Source organism: Pelobates fuscus, chromosome 9, assembly GCF_036172605.1.
Source record: "Pelobates fuscus isolate aPelFus1 chromosome 9, aPelFus1.pri, whole genome shotgun sequence".
Taxonomy (NCBI): domain Eukaryota; kingdom Metazoa; phylum Chordata; class Amphibia; order Anura; family Pelobatidae; genus Pelobates; species Pelobates fuscus.
The window spans coordinates 153,871,247-153,891,430 of NC_086325.1; the positions used below are offsets into that span (position 1 = coordinate 153,871,247).

The window sequence follows — 20,184 nt, forward strand, 5'->3', positions numbered from 1 at the left end:
AGGGCTGCATAAACAGAAACAAAGTGATTTAACTCCTAAATGACAGTGAATTAAGCAGTGAAATTTCAGGGGAATGATCTATACACTAAAACTGCTTTATTTAGCTAAAGTAATCTAGGTGACTATAGTGTTCCTATAAATATGGGGTCCTGATGGACACATTTACCAAACCTTCATGGTTTTCTTTTTGATACAAAATAAATATCAAGGATCATAAAAGGTCATGGTTTATCATTATTTATGAAAATAAAATTTATGAAAATCTAGATTCTCTATTTATACATGATGTACCCAGGGATTTTAGCCTAAATAGTTATTAACGGCCATTGACGTGATGAAAAAACTTGCCTGGAAGTAGGACAAGGCTTAATAATTATCATGATCTCGTAGATATTCCGATGAAGTTAAATCAAGGTCCCCACAGCAAAAAAAACAGCTAAATTTGGAGGCAAAAATCACTTTGTTGCTTGTGAATCTAGATCTGGCAATGGCCCAGCATCATGTTTGTTAAATTAGTTTATTCAGCATATATACAATTCCCACAGTAAACAGTATGGCAGCAAGAAAATAGCAGGACTTAAAGTGAAACACTTCTAAGAAAGAACCTACGGAAGGTATGAAACATACAGAAATGCTGGGTGAAAGCACTGTATGAAAAGTGTAAACTAGACAAATTCTCAAAACTTCAACAGGGTCAGTAAAAAAAATAAAGAGACCTTTGGGCACGCATTATGATGACACCTTTATGACATGTGGTTTTGCAATTCCTTTTATATTACGACAATTGTGGCATGGTATCATTCACATACTGGTTAATAATTACTCAACGAACAAACAGGACAAAAAAAAAAAAATGTAATAAAAGTTTGGCTGTAGCTGTGTGAAAGAACAAACCTCCTTGATAAAGTTGGTATGTTCACCTATTAAATTAGGTAATAATTAAGCACTCGCTGTAGTATGAAATGCATCCAACCTGCAGGTCTTGCCCTTTCGTGCATTTACTATCAACGTCATATTAAAGCAGACTGATGGATTGAACTGTATCGAGAAACCATCCAGCCTGCTTGTCTTGCCCAGTCTATATTCTTGATGCCTCAATGTAGTAAATTAAGGTAAACTCGAAACGGTTTCCATTGCAGAGTCACAGTTCATTTTTAGGTCTCTTTATTAATTCCATGTCAAGGCTATAGAATTTCTGTGCCGTCAACTGATTACAAGGCACAAGAATCTGTATCTCATTACTTTCTCTATTCTCAAACCTTCTGCATCGTAGGTCTTTATTATATTGTCCATCTGTTATGTCTTGGCATGTCCAGTCCAAATGTCCTGTAATATATCATCCTTATGTGGCAGCCATCCTGGAGTGTGATTGCTTTACTTTTTACCAGTTCCTAAAAGATTTGAGACTGTGCGTTACTAAGCCAACTTCTTCACAAACTTCTTACACCACATATAGGTAGTAGCTGCGCATAGACCATACCTAAAAATGAAGAACGAAGAGGTAAACCACATACTCATGCTAATGGTTTGAAGACAAAAGGCAAAGTGACTGATGACTTCAAAGTAAGTCAACCGTTAAAAATGGGATCATGACAGATTGATGGGAGCGGGTACAAAATTCATCAAATGACAAATGATGTGCCCAGTTCCATGGTGGTCTCTAAATTAAAAATAGAGCTTTCAGTTAGCTATTGATGTAAGCACTAGTGACAGTTATGCTTTAAAGGACCACTACAGGCTCCAAGACCACTTCACTGAGATTAAATTGTCCGAGTGCAGTGCCCCTTTAGTGTAAACCCTGAAATCTAAAACATTGGCGTTTACTATATATAGCCAGTGGTTGGATTCAGCCGGTTCGCGCGAACCTGTTACTAACATTTAACAAGTTCGCCGAACTGTCTACGAAACCCCACCACCAGGAGCGCAAAAATCAGTTGTCAATCTGACAACTGACTTCTACACTCCCCTCGACATGCAGGCAGAGTGCGGCTCCATAAGGGAACCGCACGCACACTAAGCCAGCTGGAGAGCGCCTCCCCCTTGCGCTCAGTGTAGGAAAGCCGGGTGTCACGGGACTACCCGGCGCTCAGAGTGAAGGAAGCAGAGCGCGCCAGACAGCGAGAGGTCCTCTCCCCTGCCTAGACAGGTAAGCAGATACTTTTTTATTTTATTTTATTCTATATCTATACAGATAAAAAGGGTATGAACACTGTGGACATAAAACTTCTTAAATGATTCAATGTGATTTATATGTAAATACACATTACATAACTCCTATCTGTGGTACAGGTAATTTCCGTGAGATTAGAGAAACTACAATTGAAATGAAAGTTCCATTATTTCCCAAAAGTGTTTTTGGCATGCATTGAGTGATCAGGGGGATCACCACAGGCAATGACATATGTTGCACTTAAGGAGAGGGGGACATGGAGGAAAGGGGGGGCATGGAGGAGAGGGCGGCATAGATAGGAGGGAGGCGTGGAGGAGAGTGGGACATAGATGGAATTGGTAAGTGGACATGGAGGGGAGGAGAACATGGAGGAGAAGGGGACATGGATAAAATTGGTTAGTGAACATGGAGGAGGACATGTTAAGAAGGGGTATATGGATGGAATTTGTAAGGGGACATGGAGGGGAGGGGAAGAGGGACATGAAGGGGAGAGACATGGATGGAAGAGGTAGCAGGACATTTAGGTGGAGGGGGATCGGGACATATATGAAAGGGGACATGGAGGGGAGGTGGAGAGAGACATAGATGGAAGGTGGGATGTCACCTTCCCACGTACACTCTCAACATCCCCCCCACACGGTCACCATCAACACACACTGTCACCCTCATTGGAGGCAGAGAGGGTAGTGGCAGAGAGATAGCACAGAGAGACTAAGGGCAGAGAGATGCTGGTGGCAGAAAGATGGAACACACAGGCTAAGGGCAGAATGGCATTGGTAGGCTGCTTGGGGGCATAAGTGGCTCATTGGCATGTTATACAAATGTTATGAATTTATTGCTTCATTGGCATGATATACCAAGTGTATGCATTTACTTTCCATTGGCGTGATATACCAAGTGTATGCATTTACTTTCCATTGGTGTGATATACCAAGTGTATGCATTTACTTTCCATTGGCGTGATATACCAAGTGTATGCATTTACTTTCCATTGGCGTGATATACCAAGTGTATGCATTTACTTTCCATTGGCATGATATACCAAGTGTATGCATTTACTTTCCATTGGCGTGATATACCAAGTGTATGCATTTACTTTCCATTGGCGTGATATACCAAGTGTATGCATTTACTTTCCATTGGCGTGATATACCAAGTGTATGCATTTACTTTCCATTGGCGTGATATACCAAGTGTATGCATTTATTGCTCGTTGCATGGTATGCCTAATTTTTGTATATTCTGCTCATTGACAAGATATACAAAATTTATGCTTTGGATTCATTAATAGCATTCCTTTTGCCCCCAGGACATATATGTGTGACTGTGTCAGGGGTGTGTGTGTGTGTGTGTGTGTCAATATGTCTGCCAGTATATATTTGTGTCTCAGTATGTATCTGCCAATATGTCAGTATATATGGCTATGTATGTATGTTTTGAATATCTCTACTTTAGTTCCCCCACTGCAGGGGACGTAGTGGGGGGGGGGGGGAGGTGTCTGTCTGTCTTGGACCCAGGCAGCACATTGTCTTGGGACGGTCCTGTGGAGTTGGAAACATATGAAAAGTCGGAACTGGTTACTGACATTTTTGAATCCCACTACCGTATATAGCCATGGTATGAATGCAGGGTGAACACTCCTGACAGCCACTAGAGGTGCTTCCACTAAATAACCAAGTCAGACTCAGTTACTTAAATGCTGCTGATAAAGAGAAGAGAATTTGATTGGTGCAGAATGGAGTTTGTCCGTGCATGCGCACTAGCCTCCTAACACATCCCTATTGAATTGGTTGACACCATCAAGATTGATGATCTCAGCCAAGGAGATAGAGCGGCTAGATAGGCAAGGCAATGTAGACAAGGTAAGTAAATCGCTTTACTTACCTCATGGGGGGGGGGGGGTCGCAATAATCCAACCAGGGACACTATAGCAGTACGAACACATATTTGACTCTTTAAGGTTAGTGCTTAGGAAATACTAATGGCAGTTTCCTGTCTGCTAAGAAAAATAAAATATGTCAGTTTGATACATTAAATATTAAGCATAGTAAAATAGGCAGTTGGATCACTTACCATGTTACAATGTACTGCATGTGTTCATTTCTCAAGGTCACCCTGGTTTGCCCACCAATAGGTCCTCCTGGGACAGTAGTACCTGGAAAAGAGCAACACCTTTTCTTATTTTATGTTTTTTTCCCCACTGTAGTCAGCATATCAGACTATCCTGGCTAACATATTAGACCCCTAACACAAGCCTAAAAGATGACAAAAATCGAATTTCTATGCAGTACTAGTAGTAGGAAATCATCATTACTAAAGTGCTCACAGGACAGTAGGAGGCCATCACAGATACAACTGGAGTCTTTGATTATTAGTACATTGGTCATAACACATTTACATGAGATTTTAATTTTAGGTGCAGTACATGTAAGGAACACTCTAGTGTCAGGAATAAGTGTCTAATTGTGCCATACCCGGCCCCCCTGTCAGCTAGGTAAAAGGCGATTTTAAGGGGGCGGGGCCTGACAGCCAAGATGGCCGGACGTGTTCCCTAAGAGCTGGTGCATCAGTGGGCATAAAAACGAGAACCCTACAGAAACGACCCATGCCAATAACCCATGGTGCCCAAAAACGGATACTGGACCACACCAGGACCAAAACGGTACCAAAAGTGTACCGACAAGCCACACGAGCGCTCGAATCGGCCACGCGGCCTAAACTGAAGTGGGACCTGCAGCCTGGGGGAGGCGGGCGATCGCCCGGCACAGGACCCGCTTGCACGCGAGAAATTAACTCAGCCCTGCAACCCCCCCCTCTGGACCGGCGGGGGATATCCCGGTCCTTGTGGGGGACGAACACCCCCAAAGCGTGATAAGGCCAAACGAAAACACTAACCGGACACCGAGGCAGTAGGGGCCCAAGCAAGATGGCGCCACAAGCACAACCCATGACTAAAAGCCTACCTGTTAGACCACCCGACTGCACGCTGGAATTCTACGAGCGGCTGTGCACCGGTCTGTGGACCAAACTCTGCACCAGGAGATGGCTCTACAGGCAGGCGACAAAAGCAATGGCGGCGTGGATTCGCCCTGCCACCCGGCGCCAAATGAGCAGTGACCCGCCCCAAGCCCCCAGAGGGGCCCGCAGACGAAGGCTAGGTGCGAGATCGGGGAAGCAGGTACTTACATACATGGCGGACGCCAACACCAGCCCTCGTACATGCCAACACGGGACTCTAAAGTACGCCCGACCCGCTAACCGCTCGGCGGCACCTAAAGCCCTCAACCAACGAAGCACATCCCAGCCTCCACAGACTCCCGAAGACAGCACGGTCAATCGGCACATCGAGCGGGTCTGTACAGAGGACAGGACCATGTGGAGACCCTCCCTGGGAGACAGACGCCAATCAAACCACGCACCCTACCACCGTCCCGAGCCCACATGCCAAATTCCCCAAGTCGGCATCGGCTGACTGAAGAGGACCGACCCAGACAGAGACTGTGCCCCTGCAGGACCAAAGGCAGAGACACTGCAAAATTCCTTTGCACAGTCTGTGTCAAAGTGCGGCTGTTCGCAGAACCGGGGACTGCAGCTATAGAGACTCTCTGTACCGCAACTAAGCTCGGTTCCTACATAATGGATACCGGTACTTAAGTTTAGCATGCCCTGATTTGTTGTTCCACGGAGCCCTGGTATGCCTAACCACTGTCCCATTGCAGCAGTCTTATGCAGGCGCTGCCAGGCCATTAGAGAGGGGAATACACTTTATCAATACTACTCTTGCATCAATCTAGCTGGTATATGGCATACACAGGGTCACCCAAATCTATTATATAGTAGAAGTTACTAACCCTGGTTTATGGCATTTTCTTTTTTTTTTTTTTATATAAAGAGGTGTGCAATTGTAAAAGTTTGCAATGTGACGTGGTAGGTGTTCTAAGCTCTCTGCCTATTGTAACTAAGCTATCTGGGCATACAAATATGCCTGACGTTCTGCTGCCCCCTGGTGGATAACCTTAATTGAGCTTACAGTAATCTAATATTTATAATGAACCTAATCTAAGTTGGACCGTCAACATACAGCTAACTATTTTGTATTTCACATGTATACCTAACACCATTGGCGTTTTAGCCCTGTTGAACGACAGTTATCTTGCTACATTTTATTTACCTTCACGCTAACGACACAACTGTTTTAACCAAGCTTGTTATAATTCTAAAAATGTGCAGTCTCTCATGCCACTGTTATGCCAATGTATATCTTACAAGACGCTGTTGTGGCGTTTGTTGATTCCTTGTACCCACCTGCACAGCAAAAATAAAGAATTAAAAAAAAAAAAAAAAAAAAGCGATTTTAAATATGAAGAAAAATGACTACAGAGTGAGATAAAACTGACCCTGAAGTCAAAAGGAGGACTAAATGGGCGACAAATGTGGGCATAACCCAGAGCAATAAACAATAAAGAAAAATTCCCAAACGTTAGGATTCTTGGAAGGGAGAGCAAGAGTCCAGCTTCCAACAAACGCTAACAGAGGGTGTGCCCATACATAGGGATAAATAACTCAAGTCCCATGGTATAAGAAAAAATAATAATAAATCTTTATTAGAAAAATGTTAAAAAAAAAAAAAAAAAAACGATATACTATAACCCAAATAAGTGCAAAAAAAGTGCTACACACACTGGGTCTAGATCTTAGGTGAGGTCTGTTTTGTGAATCTCAAGTATGATGAATACTTGTGATGTGGGATTATTAAAAATCTTTATTGTACTTGTATTGAATTATTGTACTAACTCCATTTTAACTTTATACTGTGACAATCCTCCATTTTGTCCTCCTAACCTGACTTCTTCAGTCCTCCATTTTGTCCTCCTAACCTGACTTCTTCAGTCCTCCATTTTGTCCTCATGACTTAACTTGTTCATTTTAAAACCACCTTACGTGACTGAATTTCTCAACCCAATTAGTATAATAGACAAAGACTGTATTTCCTGCAAAGACATGATTAACACAGGAGTTGCTGACTACTCCTTAAACTTGTAAGATAGTATAGTTTGAAGGCCATGAGAACACAGTAGTAATGAAATGTTCTATTCATAAGAGACCTTGCACCTGGACATGAGGCCTGATATCACTGACCGTGTAAAATGACGCTCAAGACCCCCTTATCCCCACCCGTGTCCAGAACAATCCCACCTCTGGTGGGTGGGCACGGGACTAACCTCTTAATTTTTTGAACCAATAAGTAAGACACCAACCCCGACACTTAACAATTAATCCAATTGATGATGTTTATTTGCTGATATTCTAATAATCAATGATGACGCAAAATGCCTCTTAAAAGGGCCTGCGCGCCCGCTTTTTACTTGCTTGCCAATAAACTTTCTCGAAGTTATTTTAACCTGAACCTTGTGTGTCAGACTTAATTACTTCAGCGTATATACGCAATTCAATTTTATTAATTTGGACAGGAACAGATAGACATTTAAACATTTTGGTTTACTTTTAAAAAGTACCATAACAACTTGGCGCCCAACGTGGGGCATCGGGCTATGTCCGGCCGGTGAGCCGTCCTAAGGAAGACAAGGGTGGACGGAGGAATCCAGGGGGAAGGAAAGGAGATTGATCACCTCCAGGTACACGGTAGAGACTTCTGCAGAGCCACCGGTATGTTCCGGCCCCTTTGATTGACCCGTCCACGTGTCTGTGACTGCTTCCCGGGAGGACATCAAAGACAGGTAATATCTTGCCCGGTGTCTCGTTACTCACTTGTTTACCTGCATTTTAGTCTATCTGTTGCCTGGGTATGTTTGAATTGTTTGCCTGTTTCCCCATTTTGAGATAAAGGGGGGTGGACCTGCAGGGGATTTGCCTGGGGTTCTCTGTTTTGCTTGTTTTCCCCTTTTTGGGATAAAGGGGGGTGGACCTGAGGGGATTTGCCTGGGTCTTCAGTTTGTCTGTCTATCTGTTTGTATTTTACCCCTTTTGGGATAAAGGGGGGTGGACCTGTGGATGCGTTCCTGGGGGTCTTCTGTTGCCTGTTTTACTCCTTTTAGGAACCACGGTGCTGTGGTTGTAGGGAAAAAGGGGGGTTGACCTGTGGATGCGTTCCTGGGGGTCTTCTTTGCCTGTTTACCTCTTTTAGGAGCCTCGTGGCTGTGGCTGTAAGGAAAAAGGGGATTGTTGGATGTGGATTTTGTGTAGACTTATAATTTCCTGTGATCCTTCTTGTGTCACTTTGAGAGCCTAGCTAGCTTCTTTGTGCACGTGGTAACCCTTCAGCTTCAAGTGTGGAGGCTGAGGGAATTCCAATTTTCTTTTGGTAACCACAACCCCGAGCGCTGGGGCTGGTGGAATTCCAGTTTTCTGTTTATTTGTGGTAGGGGACTTAGTCTTGCAGGGGACTCTGTTTCCTGGGGGGATTCAAGTAGGCATTGCTTGTTTTCCGCATCACGAGGTAGTGAGACCTATAAGTGGGTTTTATAGGGGCACTACGGGAGTGAGGATAGAGGTGGCCACATTCTTGTGGACTACTGTGTAGAGGGAGGCTGACGGAATTTGGACCGGTGTCAGTTGTTTTCCGTGGCCGCTGGTAGTGAGACTTGTGAAAGTCGTTCTCCGAGCGGAGACACTACGGGGTTGAGGGAGGTGACTTTGGAGTAAGCACACGAGTAAAGGAAAGGGATTATTGTTGATTTCATTTGAACTGTGATGCATGCACTGTATTTCAATTGTCTTGTTTGTCTAATTAGGAGTCTCATGCACTCCTGTGTCTGTCTCTAAGGATTTTCCTTGCCTTTCATCTTTTCTACACTTCCTATATTATTATACTATCCACTCCTATTTCTCTTAAAAGAGAAGTGATTGGTCACACACTTCTCACCTCGCTCCAATCCGTGTCTACCACCCCGGGTAGGCGGATTCAGTGACTAGTCTACGTTTTGGGAAGACGCACCTGAGAAAGTCCCACGGTTCTCGGGTGGCAGTCGAGCATTGTAGACGTTCTTGTTCAGTTTTCCTTCTCTCTCCCTGTATCTAGGACGCTGGTATAGGGGGAAAGGGATTATGGGGCAGGATTTAAGCAAGCCCAGTAAGGGCTGGTTAGCATGTGATTTAGTTGAGGACAGAGAGGGCGAGGAGATGGTTAAAGGTGTTGAAAAGATTGCAAAAGTATGTAAAATTGCTGTACCAACATGTGGAAGATTGCAACCAGAAAGTTGGCGTAGGTTACTGACAGAAAAGAAAGGCAAACTTACAGATAATGGTTTATTAAAGACTGCTGAAGCATGGTACAGAGTAGCGAAGGCTATTCAGCTAGAAGGTTGGGTTGAGGAAGAAATAAATCACAAAGGTGGGAAATTGTTTGTGTATCATAATAATTGTGTTACTGGGGTTTACCCTCAGCCAGCGCCCCAAAATGGCGCCCAGGGAATGTCTATCCCCAAGGTTCAGTCAGCAATAAGTGATAGCCAGCTGACTATGTTCCCCACTCCCAATCCTCCTAACACCCATCCCATCACCTCCCCTGTCTGCCCGGTCCTGAATTCTGATGGATCTTTCTTTTCCCCTTCCCCGTCTCTAACATTCCCATCATCCTCATCCATCCCTACGCTACCTGCTGTACCTCCTCCTAACATTTCATCTGCCATTCCTTCCCTACATTCTCTCTCCGTTAATGATCCCCTCCCCTCTTCATCCGCCCAGCTAACCACCTCCTCCACCCTTGCCCCGGCTCCTCCCTCTACACCCACCTCTACCAATCCCTCTCCGTCCCCTCCCATCTCCACCCCAGTCCAATACCCCACCTCCTTCCCCTCCCCAGCCTGGCCCTACCCCTTCCCATATCCCATGGCCCTGCCCTATCCCGGGTATCCACTACCCCTTCCCCAAGCCACTCCCCAGGTTCCGGTCATGCCCAGTCCGGCACAGTCTGCCCCGGATGTGCCCACATCCAACATGGCCGCCACTTCTTCCCTTAATCCTAATGCAGTACCTTTTCCGGCCACCAATATGGCGGCCCCCAGTACAGCCCTGATGCCGGTAATTCCCGGTGACTACCTATCCCCAGGTTATGACTCTCTAGCCACCCCTGCATCTGGGACCCCCTTTCATCCTCCGGTCCTGTCACCTCACCCGGGCCCTGCACGCAAGAGAGCCCAGATCATAGAATTAGATGAGGAAGAGGAGGATAGGCTATCCCAGGACTCATTGGAGGCTGCAGGAGCCGCTGCAGGAACCTCAGCTCATCGTTCTATCGATGATCCCTTTGGACACAAGGGTCGGGGAGAACGGACCCCTCCCAAGTATGTTGCTTCTAACCCCACTCAAGCTAGTGCATTAATGAAATCGCTCCCTGACCCAGAAAAACAGCCTATGCCTTTTTACCGAGGGATAGTTCAAATTCAAAAGACTTATTCCGCCGCATGGCGTCGTTTACTGAGCATTTGTGCTATTAAAGCAGGGGATGCGTATTGGCCGAGCATGGCCCGTCACCTCAGTACAGATCTGCTTTCCAGTGATGTTGATTACCCCTCCGGGGTAACCTTTTGCACCCAATTAAGAGAATGGGCTAAGGACAAACTTGCAGATCAGGCTGCTGGCCTTACTGATGTTATTCAAGATAAAGGAGAATCAGTGGAAAGGTTTCATGCAAGACTGTATCAAATGTTTACAGATTTGGGGTTTGATCTTACTGACAAAATTCATTCACAAATGCTGTCAGGTGCGTTTGTCCAAGGCGTTAAAGACTCTATACGCAAGGGAATCATTGCTGCACGCCCTGAATATAAGGTTGTTCCCCTGGATACCCTGCTTTTAGTTGCTAGAGGTTTGGAATCTGTTCAGACCCCAAGAAGACCCACTTCAGCTCCTCTCATGGTATCCCGCTCCACTCCAGTCCCAAGAGGTACCAGACCGGAGGAGGGGGGACATTGCTTTAATTGTGGAGCAAAAGGGCACTTTAGAATAGACTGTCCAGAACCAAAAAGGGAGCAAAGGGAACCCAGAAAGCCACCCAAGCCTGCCCCGGCTCCCAAAGCCACCAAACAGGTTCCAATAGTTGAGGAACCCGATGACTAGGAGATTGGCAAGCCTGTGTCCGTAACCCCTGTCATGGCAATGTCTACAGGGGATAAGGGGGGGCCACTTGCCACAGTGACTTTACCCATTGAAGGCCACCCTACCACATTTCTAGTTGACACAGGTGCAGCCCGTAGTGTTCTGCGAGAACAAGACCTGCCAGACCCATCCTTCCTGTCCAATATTGATGTCTCTTGTGTTGGAGTGGATGGCCAGCCAAGACATAGCCCTTTAACAACTCCACTACGAGTTGGCTCTAGCCTGCTTGCTCGCTTTGTGGTATCCTCCACATGCCCAATTAACCTGTTAGGTGCTGATGTTCTCTCACGCCTGCAAGCATCCATCACCTTCACCCCAGACGGGCAGGTAGAAATGTTTACACCTCTATCTGTATCAGACACCTCAGCCCTGTGCTTCTTGCCTCTGATGCTGCATTTAGAAAAGCCCCGTGAGGAAGCAGCAGAATTAAGGTCCAATTTCCCAGAGGAATTAAAAACACAGGTGCCCGCCAAGTTATGGTCCTCAGGCCCAGAGGACATAGGTCACCTAAATGTCCCCCCTGTGGTGGTAAAGCTTATTCCAGGAGCTAAATTGCCAAGAAAGCCACAATATCCATTAAAACCAGCACAGTCTGCTGCCATTTCTATCCACATCAAGGCACTCTTAGAGAAGGGTGCCCTGGTAAAATGTAAATCTGAATGCAACACCCCATTATTTCCTGTGAAAAAGAAAACTCCAAAAGGTGAGCCAGAGAAGTACAGGATGGTCCAGGATCTCCGTGCTGTCAATGAAGCTACCGTCCTGGACACCCCTCTTGTACCAAATCCCCATACTCTGCTCTCTGGAGTCCCACCATCTGCAAAATTTTTCACAGTCATTGACCTGGCCAATGCCTTTTTCAGTGTCCCACTGGACCCATCCTGTCAATACCTGTTTGCTTTCACTCATGAGATGCAACAGTATACCTGGACTGTCATGCCCCAAGGGGCACAAAATTCTCCAAGTCAATTTGCAAAGGCCATGGGTACCATCCTTGACCCATGGCAAGCTGAGCACCCAGAAGTTGTCTTGCTCCAGTATGTGGATGATTTACTGCTCTGTGGAGATGATATACCCACTACTGAAAGGTGTTCAATTAGTCTTCTTTCCTATTTGGCAGAACAAGGATGCAAAGCTTCACTCATCAAGCTGCAATTTTGCCAATCTTCAGTGATTTTCCTTGGACATTGCCTATCCCAAGGCACCAGACACCTTACTCGGGACCGGGTAAGAGCTGTACTGGACATTCCACCTCCAAGGACTTCAAAGTCTCTTCATGCCTTCCTAGGCCTCATTTCCTACTGCAGAGCATGGATCCCAGAAGCCTCTCTGCTTATGCAACCTCTCTATGATGCACTTAAGTCTGACCCATTCTGTCTGACCAATGAAGCTCTGGACAATTTCAATGCTCTAAAACGTGCCATTGCTTCTGCTCCTGCCCTGGGCCTACCTGACTACACCAAACCTTTCAAATTATTTGTCTCTGAAAGACAAGGCCATGCAACAGGAGTTCTCACCCAGACTAATGACTTAAGAGGCCGCCAGAGGCCTATTGGATATTTCTCATGTCAACTGGACATTGTGGCCAGAGGGACCCCTTCCTGTCTCAGGGCTGTTTTTGCTGCAAGAGAGCTCATAGAAAGAACCTCAGACCTGGTCCTTGGCCACCCTCTGGTTGTTTTGGCCCCTCATGACATTTCTGCCATCATCAACCAAGTCCAGCTCAAGCACGTGTCTCCAGCCAGACACCTACGCCTACAGTGTCATCTTCTTTTGCCTGACAACATTTCCATCCAGAGATGTCAAGTGCTTAATCCATCCACTCTTCTTCCACTCCCTGAGGGGGGTATCTATTATGGATTTATCACGGAGGAAACCTACATTTACCTGCTCTGTGGATGTATCAAGAAAGTCATGCATCCACATTTGTCATTTTATGAAGATGAGACACCTCTTTGTGAAGGCCCGGACTACGCCTTCTGTACCATGTGGTACAAGCCGAACATTACTCCTGAACCTTGCTATGAAGATGAGCTTTACCACTGGACCGATGTAAAGCTCACTGCACAGGATTTCTATTGTGATTCTGAAGGCAATAGCATGGTCTTGGTCCAACTACCTCAACAACTCAACTACCTCTACCGCCATTGGGATACTGCTATCCCACATATTCCTGTTACCAAGTTGAAGACAAGGTCATGGAATGATCTTGGGCCCATGGCAAAGCTATGGGCCACCATGGATGAAGAACAGCTACAGGAAAATGGTGTTGTCAAATACCCAACAACTGACCTTCTGGAAGCATGGCCACGCCACTTCCTAGAAAAAGAATTTCAAGATCTGGTCATAAAGAATGATTATGACCCAGAAACACCTCATGACTGTTTCGAACAGATGAAAATGGAAACAGTGCACTTACCAACTGTACATGAGAATCCATTACCAGATCCGGATTTTACCCTGTTTGTGGACGGTTCAAGATATGCTGATGAAGAAGGAAGATACCATACAGGATATGCCGTAACCACAACAGATGAAGTTATCAAATCATCATCTTTACCACCAGCAATGTCTGCGCAAGAAGCTGAATTACAGGCTCTGACTTCAGCATGCAAAATTTCCGAAGGAAAACGTGCCAACATCTATACAGATTCAAGATATGCTCTGGGCGTGGCACATGACTTCGGCCTAATTTGGAAGACAAGAGGATTTCTCACCACCGCCGGTACACCAGTCAAACATAGTACTGCAATCAAGGAGCTAATGGATGCCCTCCTACTCCCTAAAGAAGTGGCTGTTTTGAAAGTCAAGGCCCATGGGAAATTGGATACAGATGAAGCAAAGGGCAACCATTTGGCTGATCAGGCTGCTAAGCTAGCAGCCAGGGATCTGCAGGAAGTGGATGAAGAAGTGTCCGGACAAGAAGAAGAAGAAGTCCCTATTTTTGCTCTGCAAACTCTTCCTACTGATTTGCGAATTTTACGAGAACAGCAAGCTGCAGTCACTCCTGAAGAAATCCAGAAATGGAAAAAGAAAGGAGCTGTCCAAAAGGACGGAATATATTACAACAACTTCAAATTTTGTCTTCCCAGAAATTTGTATCCAGCAGTTGTCCAATGGGCACATGGGCCTGCACACCTGTCAAAAGAATTGATGGCCGCCCTCATACAGAAGTATTATGAAGCACCTGGAGTAACAACATTGATCAATAGCTTCTGCAAAGCTTGTGTCATTTGTGCGAAATGCAATCCAGGAAAACCAATCAAGGTGCCTGCAAAACACCTGGCAAAGCCCATATACCCCTTCCAGCGAATTCAAATTGACCACATCCAAATGCCCAAGAGTGGGCCCCATGAATATGCACTAGTCATAGTGGACATGTTCTCAGGATGGCCAGAGGCCTACCCAGTGGCCAATATCACTGCAAAAACAACCGCAAGACGCCTACTTACAGAGATGGTATGTAGGTTCGGACTCCCAGAAGTCATTGAAAGTGATCAAGGCCCAGCTTTCACAGCAACAGTGACTAAAGAAATTTGGACTGCTCTAGGGGTGACTCTAGCCTTCCACACCCCTTACCACCCACAAAGTAGTGGTAAAGTGGAGCGCATGAATGGCACTTTAAAAACCAGAATGTTAAAAATGTCACAAGAAACAAAGATGCCCTGGCCAGAAAGCCTGCCAATAGCTTTATTTAGTGTTAGGCACACACCTAGAGGGAAGCATTCACTGTCCCCATATGAGGTTCTATTTGGGACAGCACCCAGACTAGGTTGTTATTATCCGCAGCAGTTGCAGCTCCAATCAGATGTTTTAGTAGACTATGTAACTGAACTTGCAAGTGTTTTAAACAAAATACATGCCCAAGTTTTCTCTTCAATTCCAGATCCCGAATTGGATACAGGTACCCATAACCTGCTTCCCGGAGATTGGGTCCTGGTCAAGAAGTTTGTGCGGAAAAATACTCTGGAACCAAGATTTGACGGTCCATTCCAAGTTCTCCTGATTACCGCAACCTCCGTCAAACTGGCCGGTAGGCCAAATTGGATCCACGCTTCCCACTGCAAGAAATCTCCTGCCCCAGAGGAAGCGGATACCGCACAAGCATGTACCTCTGGTACACCCTCTCCTTAATTAGCCTCATAAAGGCCCAGCAAGTAGCCATTACCAAAGATGTTAGTGGGTACACCTTCTGGTATAATTCATCGTGCACCCAGGTGGCTACTTATACCTTTGACTACTGTGATATTGTAGAATGCCCATTTCCCACACCACAAATCCAGAGCATCTATAGAGATATCCCTCATTCAAAAGACCCATATGTTTGTGTAGTTGACAAGCAATGGGGGCACAATTGTGACCATTGGGGGGCGGCGGGATGGAATGCCGGGCCTGCCTGGGGTTACAAACCAAAAAGTGCCGTATCTAAAGTAGATGATCATGGTAGATCTCTTCTCCAGAGAATGACTTTGAGAAAGCCTGGGGGGAGTACACCAATGAAATTAATCCTTAACATTGAGCATCCAAGCCCAACAGATGCAGACCAGTATGTGATGGGAATGTATTGGAAAAAGGGTTCCTACCGTAAATTAGGGCATTTCTACCTCAAAGATATGTGCAACTCTTCTGAGTGGCAAGGGGCCACCCATATGGTCCCTAACCCATTAAAACCTCATATCCAGACCTTTCAAGACATGATGGCCATTGCTAATACCACCTTTAAAGATACCATGGCCGCTGAAACAGGTTTTAATGATGTAAATCTATGGTTAGAATGGATGAAATATAATGCTAATAAGCATAATAAGACTGCATGCTATGTGTGTGGCGGTGCCCGGCCTCACCTGGGTACTGTGCCTTTAATCCTACCAGTAGATATAGAAGAATGTGTTTTAAGCCTTTTTGCCTATCACTATAATTTTAACAGGTCCATATGTATTGCATGGACAAAAGAATATCCTCTCCTAACCCAGGATGTCAAACCCCCAGATGGTATTACCGTGTATAAAGGTAATTACACTTGTTATGCTAATTACGATGGAATAGGTAAATTCTTGGGTAACTTCTCTAAGGGGTATTGTGCTACCTACAGAAATGTCTCTATGGACTTGTTGCAGTTTCACACCAGGTCATTAGGGGATATTTACTGGTTGTGTGGGGATTTACAGCTAAGATCCAGAATGGACAAGCAGTGGTGGGGGGAGTGTACTCTGGCTAAAGCCATTATGCCTATACATATCATCTCTGACACACACCTCGTCACCCATGGGTCCAAGCACACTAAGGTTAAGCGTGACGCCCCAGTGAAAGGAAGTTTTGATCCTCATGTGTATATTGATGCCATTGGAGTGCCTAGGGGGGTGCCCAATGAGTTTAAAGCAAGGGATGAAGTTGCTGCAGGATTTGAATCAATTTTTACCATAGTTACCGCAAACAAGAATTTAAATTGGATAAATTACATTTATTATAATCAACAGCGTTTTGTTAATTATACCAGAGACGCCCTCCAGGGGTTGGCCGAACAGCTGCAGGCCACATCCCAAATGGCTTTCCAGAATAGAATGGCCCTAGATATGATCTTAGCCGAAAAAGGAGGGGTTTGTAAAATTTTGCCCGACACCATGACATGTTGTACCTATATCCCAGAAAACACAGGCCCTAATGGTAAAGTTACATTAGCCATAGAGAAATTAAATGACCTGTCTGAAGAATTAAAAAGGAATTCTGGGATAAAAGATCCCTGGGAAAGATGGTTTGGTTGGATGACAGGATGGCAAAAGGCTTTAATGCATATTGGTATGGCTATACTAATTTTCCTTTTTATCTTTGCTCTTCTCTTTTGTTGTATCCTCCCATGTCTGAGAAAATCCCTCATGAAGACTGTTGACCAAGCGGCACCCACTTTCACCCATCTCGAAGTTGATGACCAAGAATTCCAAGACATCAACTCACCCTGTCTGCCGCTGCAAACAATCCCTTTTGTTGATAAAGTGCAGGAATTCTAGGAAGGGACTAGCTTAGGGACAGCATCTGTCAGTGAATGGTAAAGGCCCCGTGTGGAGAAGTGGTGGGTTAGCTGCCATGGGACACCCATGGGTGTGAAGTGTTCGAGAGCCATACTGACGGATGAGTTAGCCTATTAGGGTCAGCTCTAGGGACAGACTTGCACTTTGCATTAACACCTAGCTAGCGGCCACGGGGTTTCTGTGCCTTTGGGTTAACACGTCTTCTGATACTAACAAATAAAGTTTTATCTCTTAGAATCTAACATTTCATAGGGGGGACTGATGTGGGATTATTAAAAATCTTTATTGTACTTGTATTGAATTATTGTACTAACTCCATATTAACTTTATACTGTGACAATCCTCCATTTTGTCCTCCTAACCTGACTTCTTCAGTCCTCCATTTTGTCCTCCTAACCTGACTTCTTCAGTCCTCCATTTTGTCCTCATGACTTAACTTGTTCATTTTAAAACCACCTTACGTGACTGAATTTCTCAACCCAATTAGTATAATAGACAAAGACTGTATTTCCTGCAAAGACATGATTAACACAGGAGTTGCTGACTACTCCTTAAACTTGTAAGATAGTATAGTTTGAAGGCCATGAGAACACAGTAGTAATGAAATGTTCTATTCATAAGAGACCTTGCACCTGGACATGAGGCCTGATATCACTGACCGTGTAAAATGACGCTCAAGACCCCCTTATCCCCACCCGTGTCCAGAACAATCCCACCTCTGGTGGGTGGGCACGGGACTAACCTCTTAATTTTTTGAACCAATAAGTAAGACACTAACCCCGACACTTAACAATTAATCCAATTGATGATGTTTATTTGCTGATATTCTAATAATCAATGATGACGCAAAATGCCTCTTAAAAGGGCCTGCGCGCCCGCTTTTTACTTGCTTGCCAATAAACTTTCTCGAAGTTATTTTAACCTGAACCTTGTGTGTCAGACTTAATTACTTCAGCGTATATACGCAATTCAATTTTATTAATTTGGACAGGAACAGATAGACATTTAAACATTTTGGTTTACTTTTAAAAAGTACCATAACACTTGGGACAAGTCGACCATGTATCTGCCTGGGAGCATAGATAATGGCATAAAGAGAATCAAAGTCAAAAGTAATTGTTTGGAAAAAGACCTGCATATATTATAATTGTAGAGAAAAAATATATATAAATAGAGCAAAGTCCCCTCCTTGTAGTCTATGGCTGGAGACAATCATGGGCTACCCAAATATAGAGTGAGGCAATAAAAATAGTATAAATTGCCTTCCTATTTAGGATTGCTCTGTGAGTGACTGTCAATTGGGTAAATAGAGGTATAGATACCTGCCAGTTTAGATCCTCAGTGGGGGTTTTTACAGCTATTTACTCAAGATATCTATACCTCTATTTACCCAATTGACAGTCACTCACAGAGCAATCCTAAATAGGAAGGCAATTTATACCATTTTTATTGCCTCACTCTATATTTGGGTAGCCCATGATTAAAAAGTTTAAGACGAAAGATACTCAGTACTTCTGTACATAATTAGTGAACTGTATTGTGTCCACTGTACCTTTGCCTGCGTCGATGAGTATAGGTTCAGCTCCTGTAACTCTCGCCATTGCCTCAAGGTCCCTATAATGCCATCGATTCCGTGTAACATCATTCTGTGGAACAAAAGGCTTGCGAATCTCGGTCAGCCTTACAATTCCCACCAGCTCAACCTCACCTTCAACCTGCAGAGAGACAAACATACATGTTGGAAACATAACAATTATTTACTCGGTTACCATTACCCTGTTTCGTACGAGTCCTCCTATGATGTAATCACTGCCTGGCTAGGGATTTAATAGTTTCAAATGCCATGGAAACAATCAGCTTTTTCCCCCAATTCAAGAAAGTTATGCCACCACCACCCAATGAGTCAAGCAGAGATTAGATAGATTCAATGGTAGACCCCGTAGTAGCACACAATGTATTCCTTTGAGATGTACTGTTGCCATAACAGCAGAATTCTAACACATTTGCACAAATATAACAGCACCAGCATAAAGAAAAATAATATGAGTCCAGCATGTCTTTATTTTGACGAAGTAATGACTATGTTATATTGTAGACTGAATAAATATATTTATATGGTTCCCATTCTTTTTTCCCTCTTTATTACAGGCCTATCGCATTGTCGGTTCTGGCACACCACGACTGCTATTTACTATTGTGTAAGATCCATACTTGTCTATAACTTCATTCATTAGAGCAATATTGCCCAGAACACAAATATATATATATTCAAACAGTGTTTCTTGGCACTCACCCTTTCATGTGCATAGTTCAATTCAGCCTGGGTGCAATCCCACGTTGACAATATATAAACAGAAATAAAGAGATGCACTCCAAGGACTTGGTAGATGAAAACAGGCGTACTTTATTCCAATAGGTATAGCATTAAAAAATAGCCGACGTTTCGACCCGTTCGGGTCTTTCTCAAGGACAATGTACCTAGCTACAAAAGTTATATATATAGGAAATAAGAAAATGTACTCACCAATCGTGAAAAAACCCTGAATCCCTTCGTGCACACCCGGAAATGAAACAGGAAGTGAAAACACCACGGTCACGTGATGCGTGTGTGATGACATGGTGTTGTTAGGATACCGGTAAACAAACACAATTAGAAGATCGGTATAATGTTCTGGCGTGTATATATCGAGTGTGCCAGTGAAATGCATGAAATCTCTTCATGGACTGTTATCATAGAAATATAGAAATGTAAAGTGCAAAGTGCAATAAGCAAAAAAAAATTAAAAAGATGTGAACAAAAAAATAGAAAAAAATAATTTCATCATATATACTATGAAGGTGTCACTTAATACCCAATAAGAAGAGTGACCC

At 44.3% G+C, this 20,184-nt stretch overlaps 1 protein-coding gene across 1 annotated transcript in view; it reads right to left on the reverse strand.

Moving 5' to 3' along the window:
• Positions 1 to 498: 498 nt before the first annotated feature.
• The window catches only part of LOC134573220 (surfeit locus protein 1), a 29,115-nt gene continuing 9,429 nt past the window's right edge, over positions 499 to 20,184 (reverse strand). The window contains exons 7-9 of the mRNA XM_063432808.1: positions 18,866 to 19,028; positions 4,244 to 4,325; positions 499 to 1,480 (exon numbers count right to left, since the gene is read on the reverse strand). Of these exons, the coding sequence (XP_063288878.1) occupies positions 1,417 to 1,480; positions 4,244 to 4,325; positions 18,866 to 19,028 (309 nt within the window). The 3' untranslated portion in view covers positions 499 to 1,416. The remainder of the gene's footprint in view (positions 1,481 to 4,243; positions 4,326 to 18,865; positions 19,029 to 20,184) is intronic.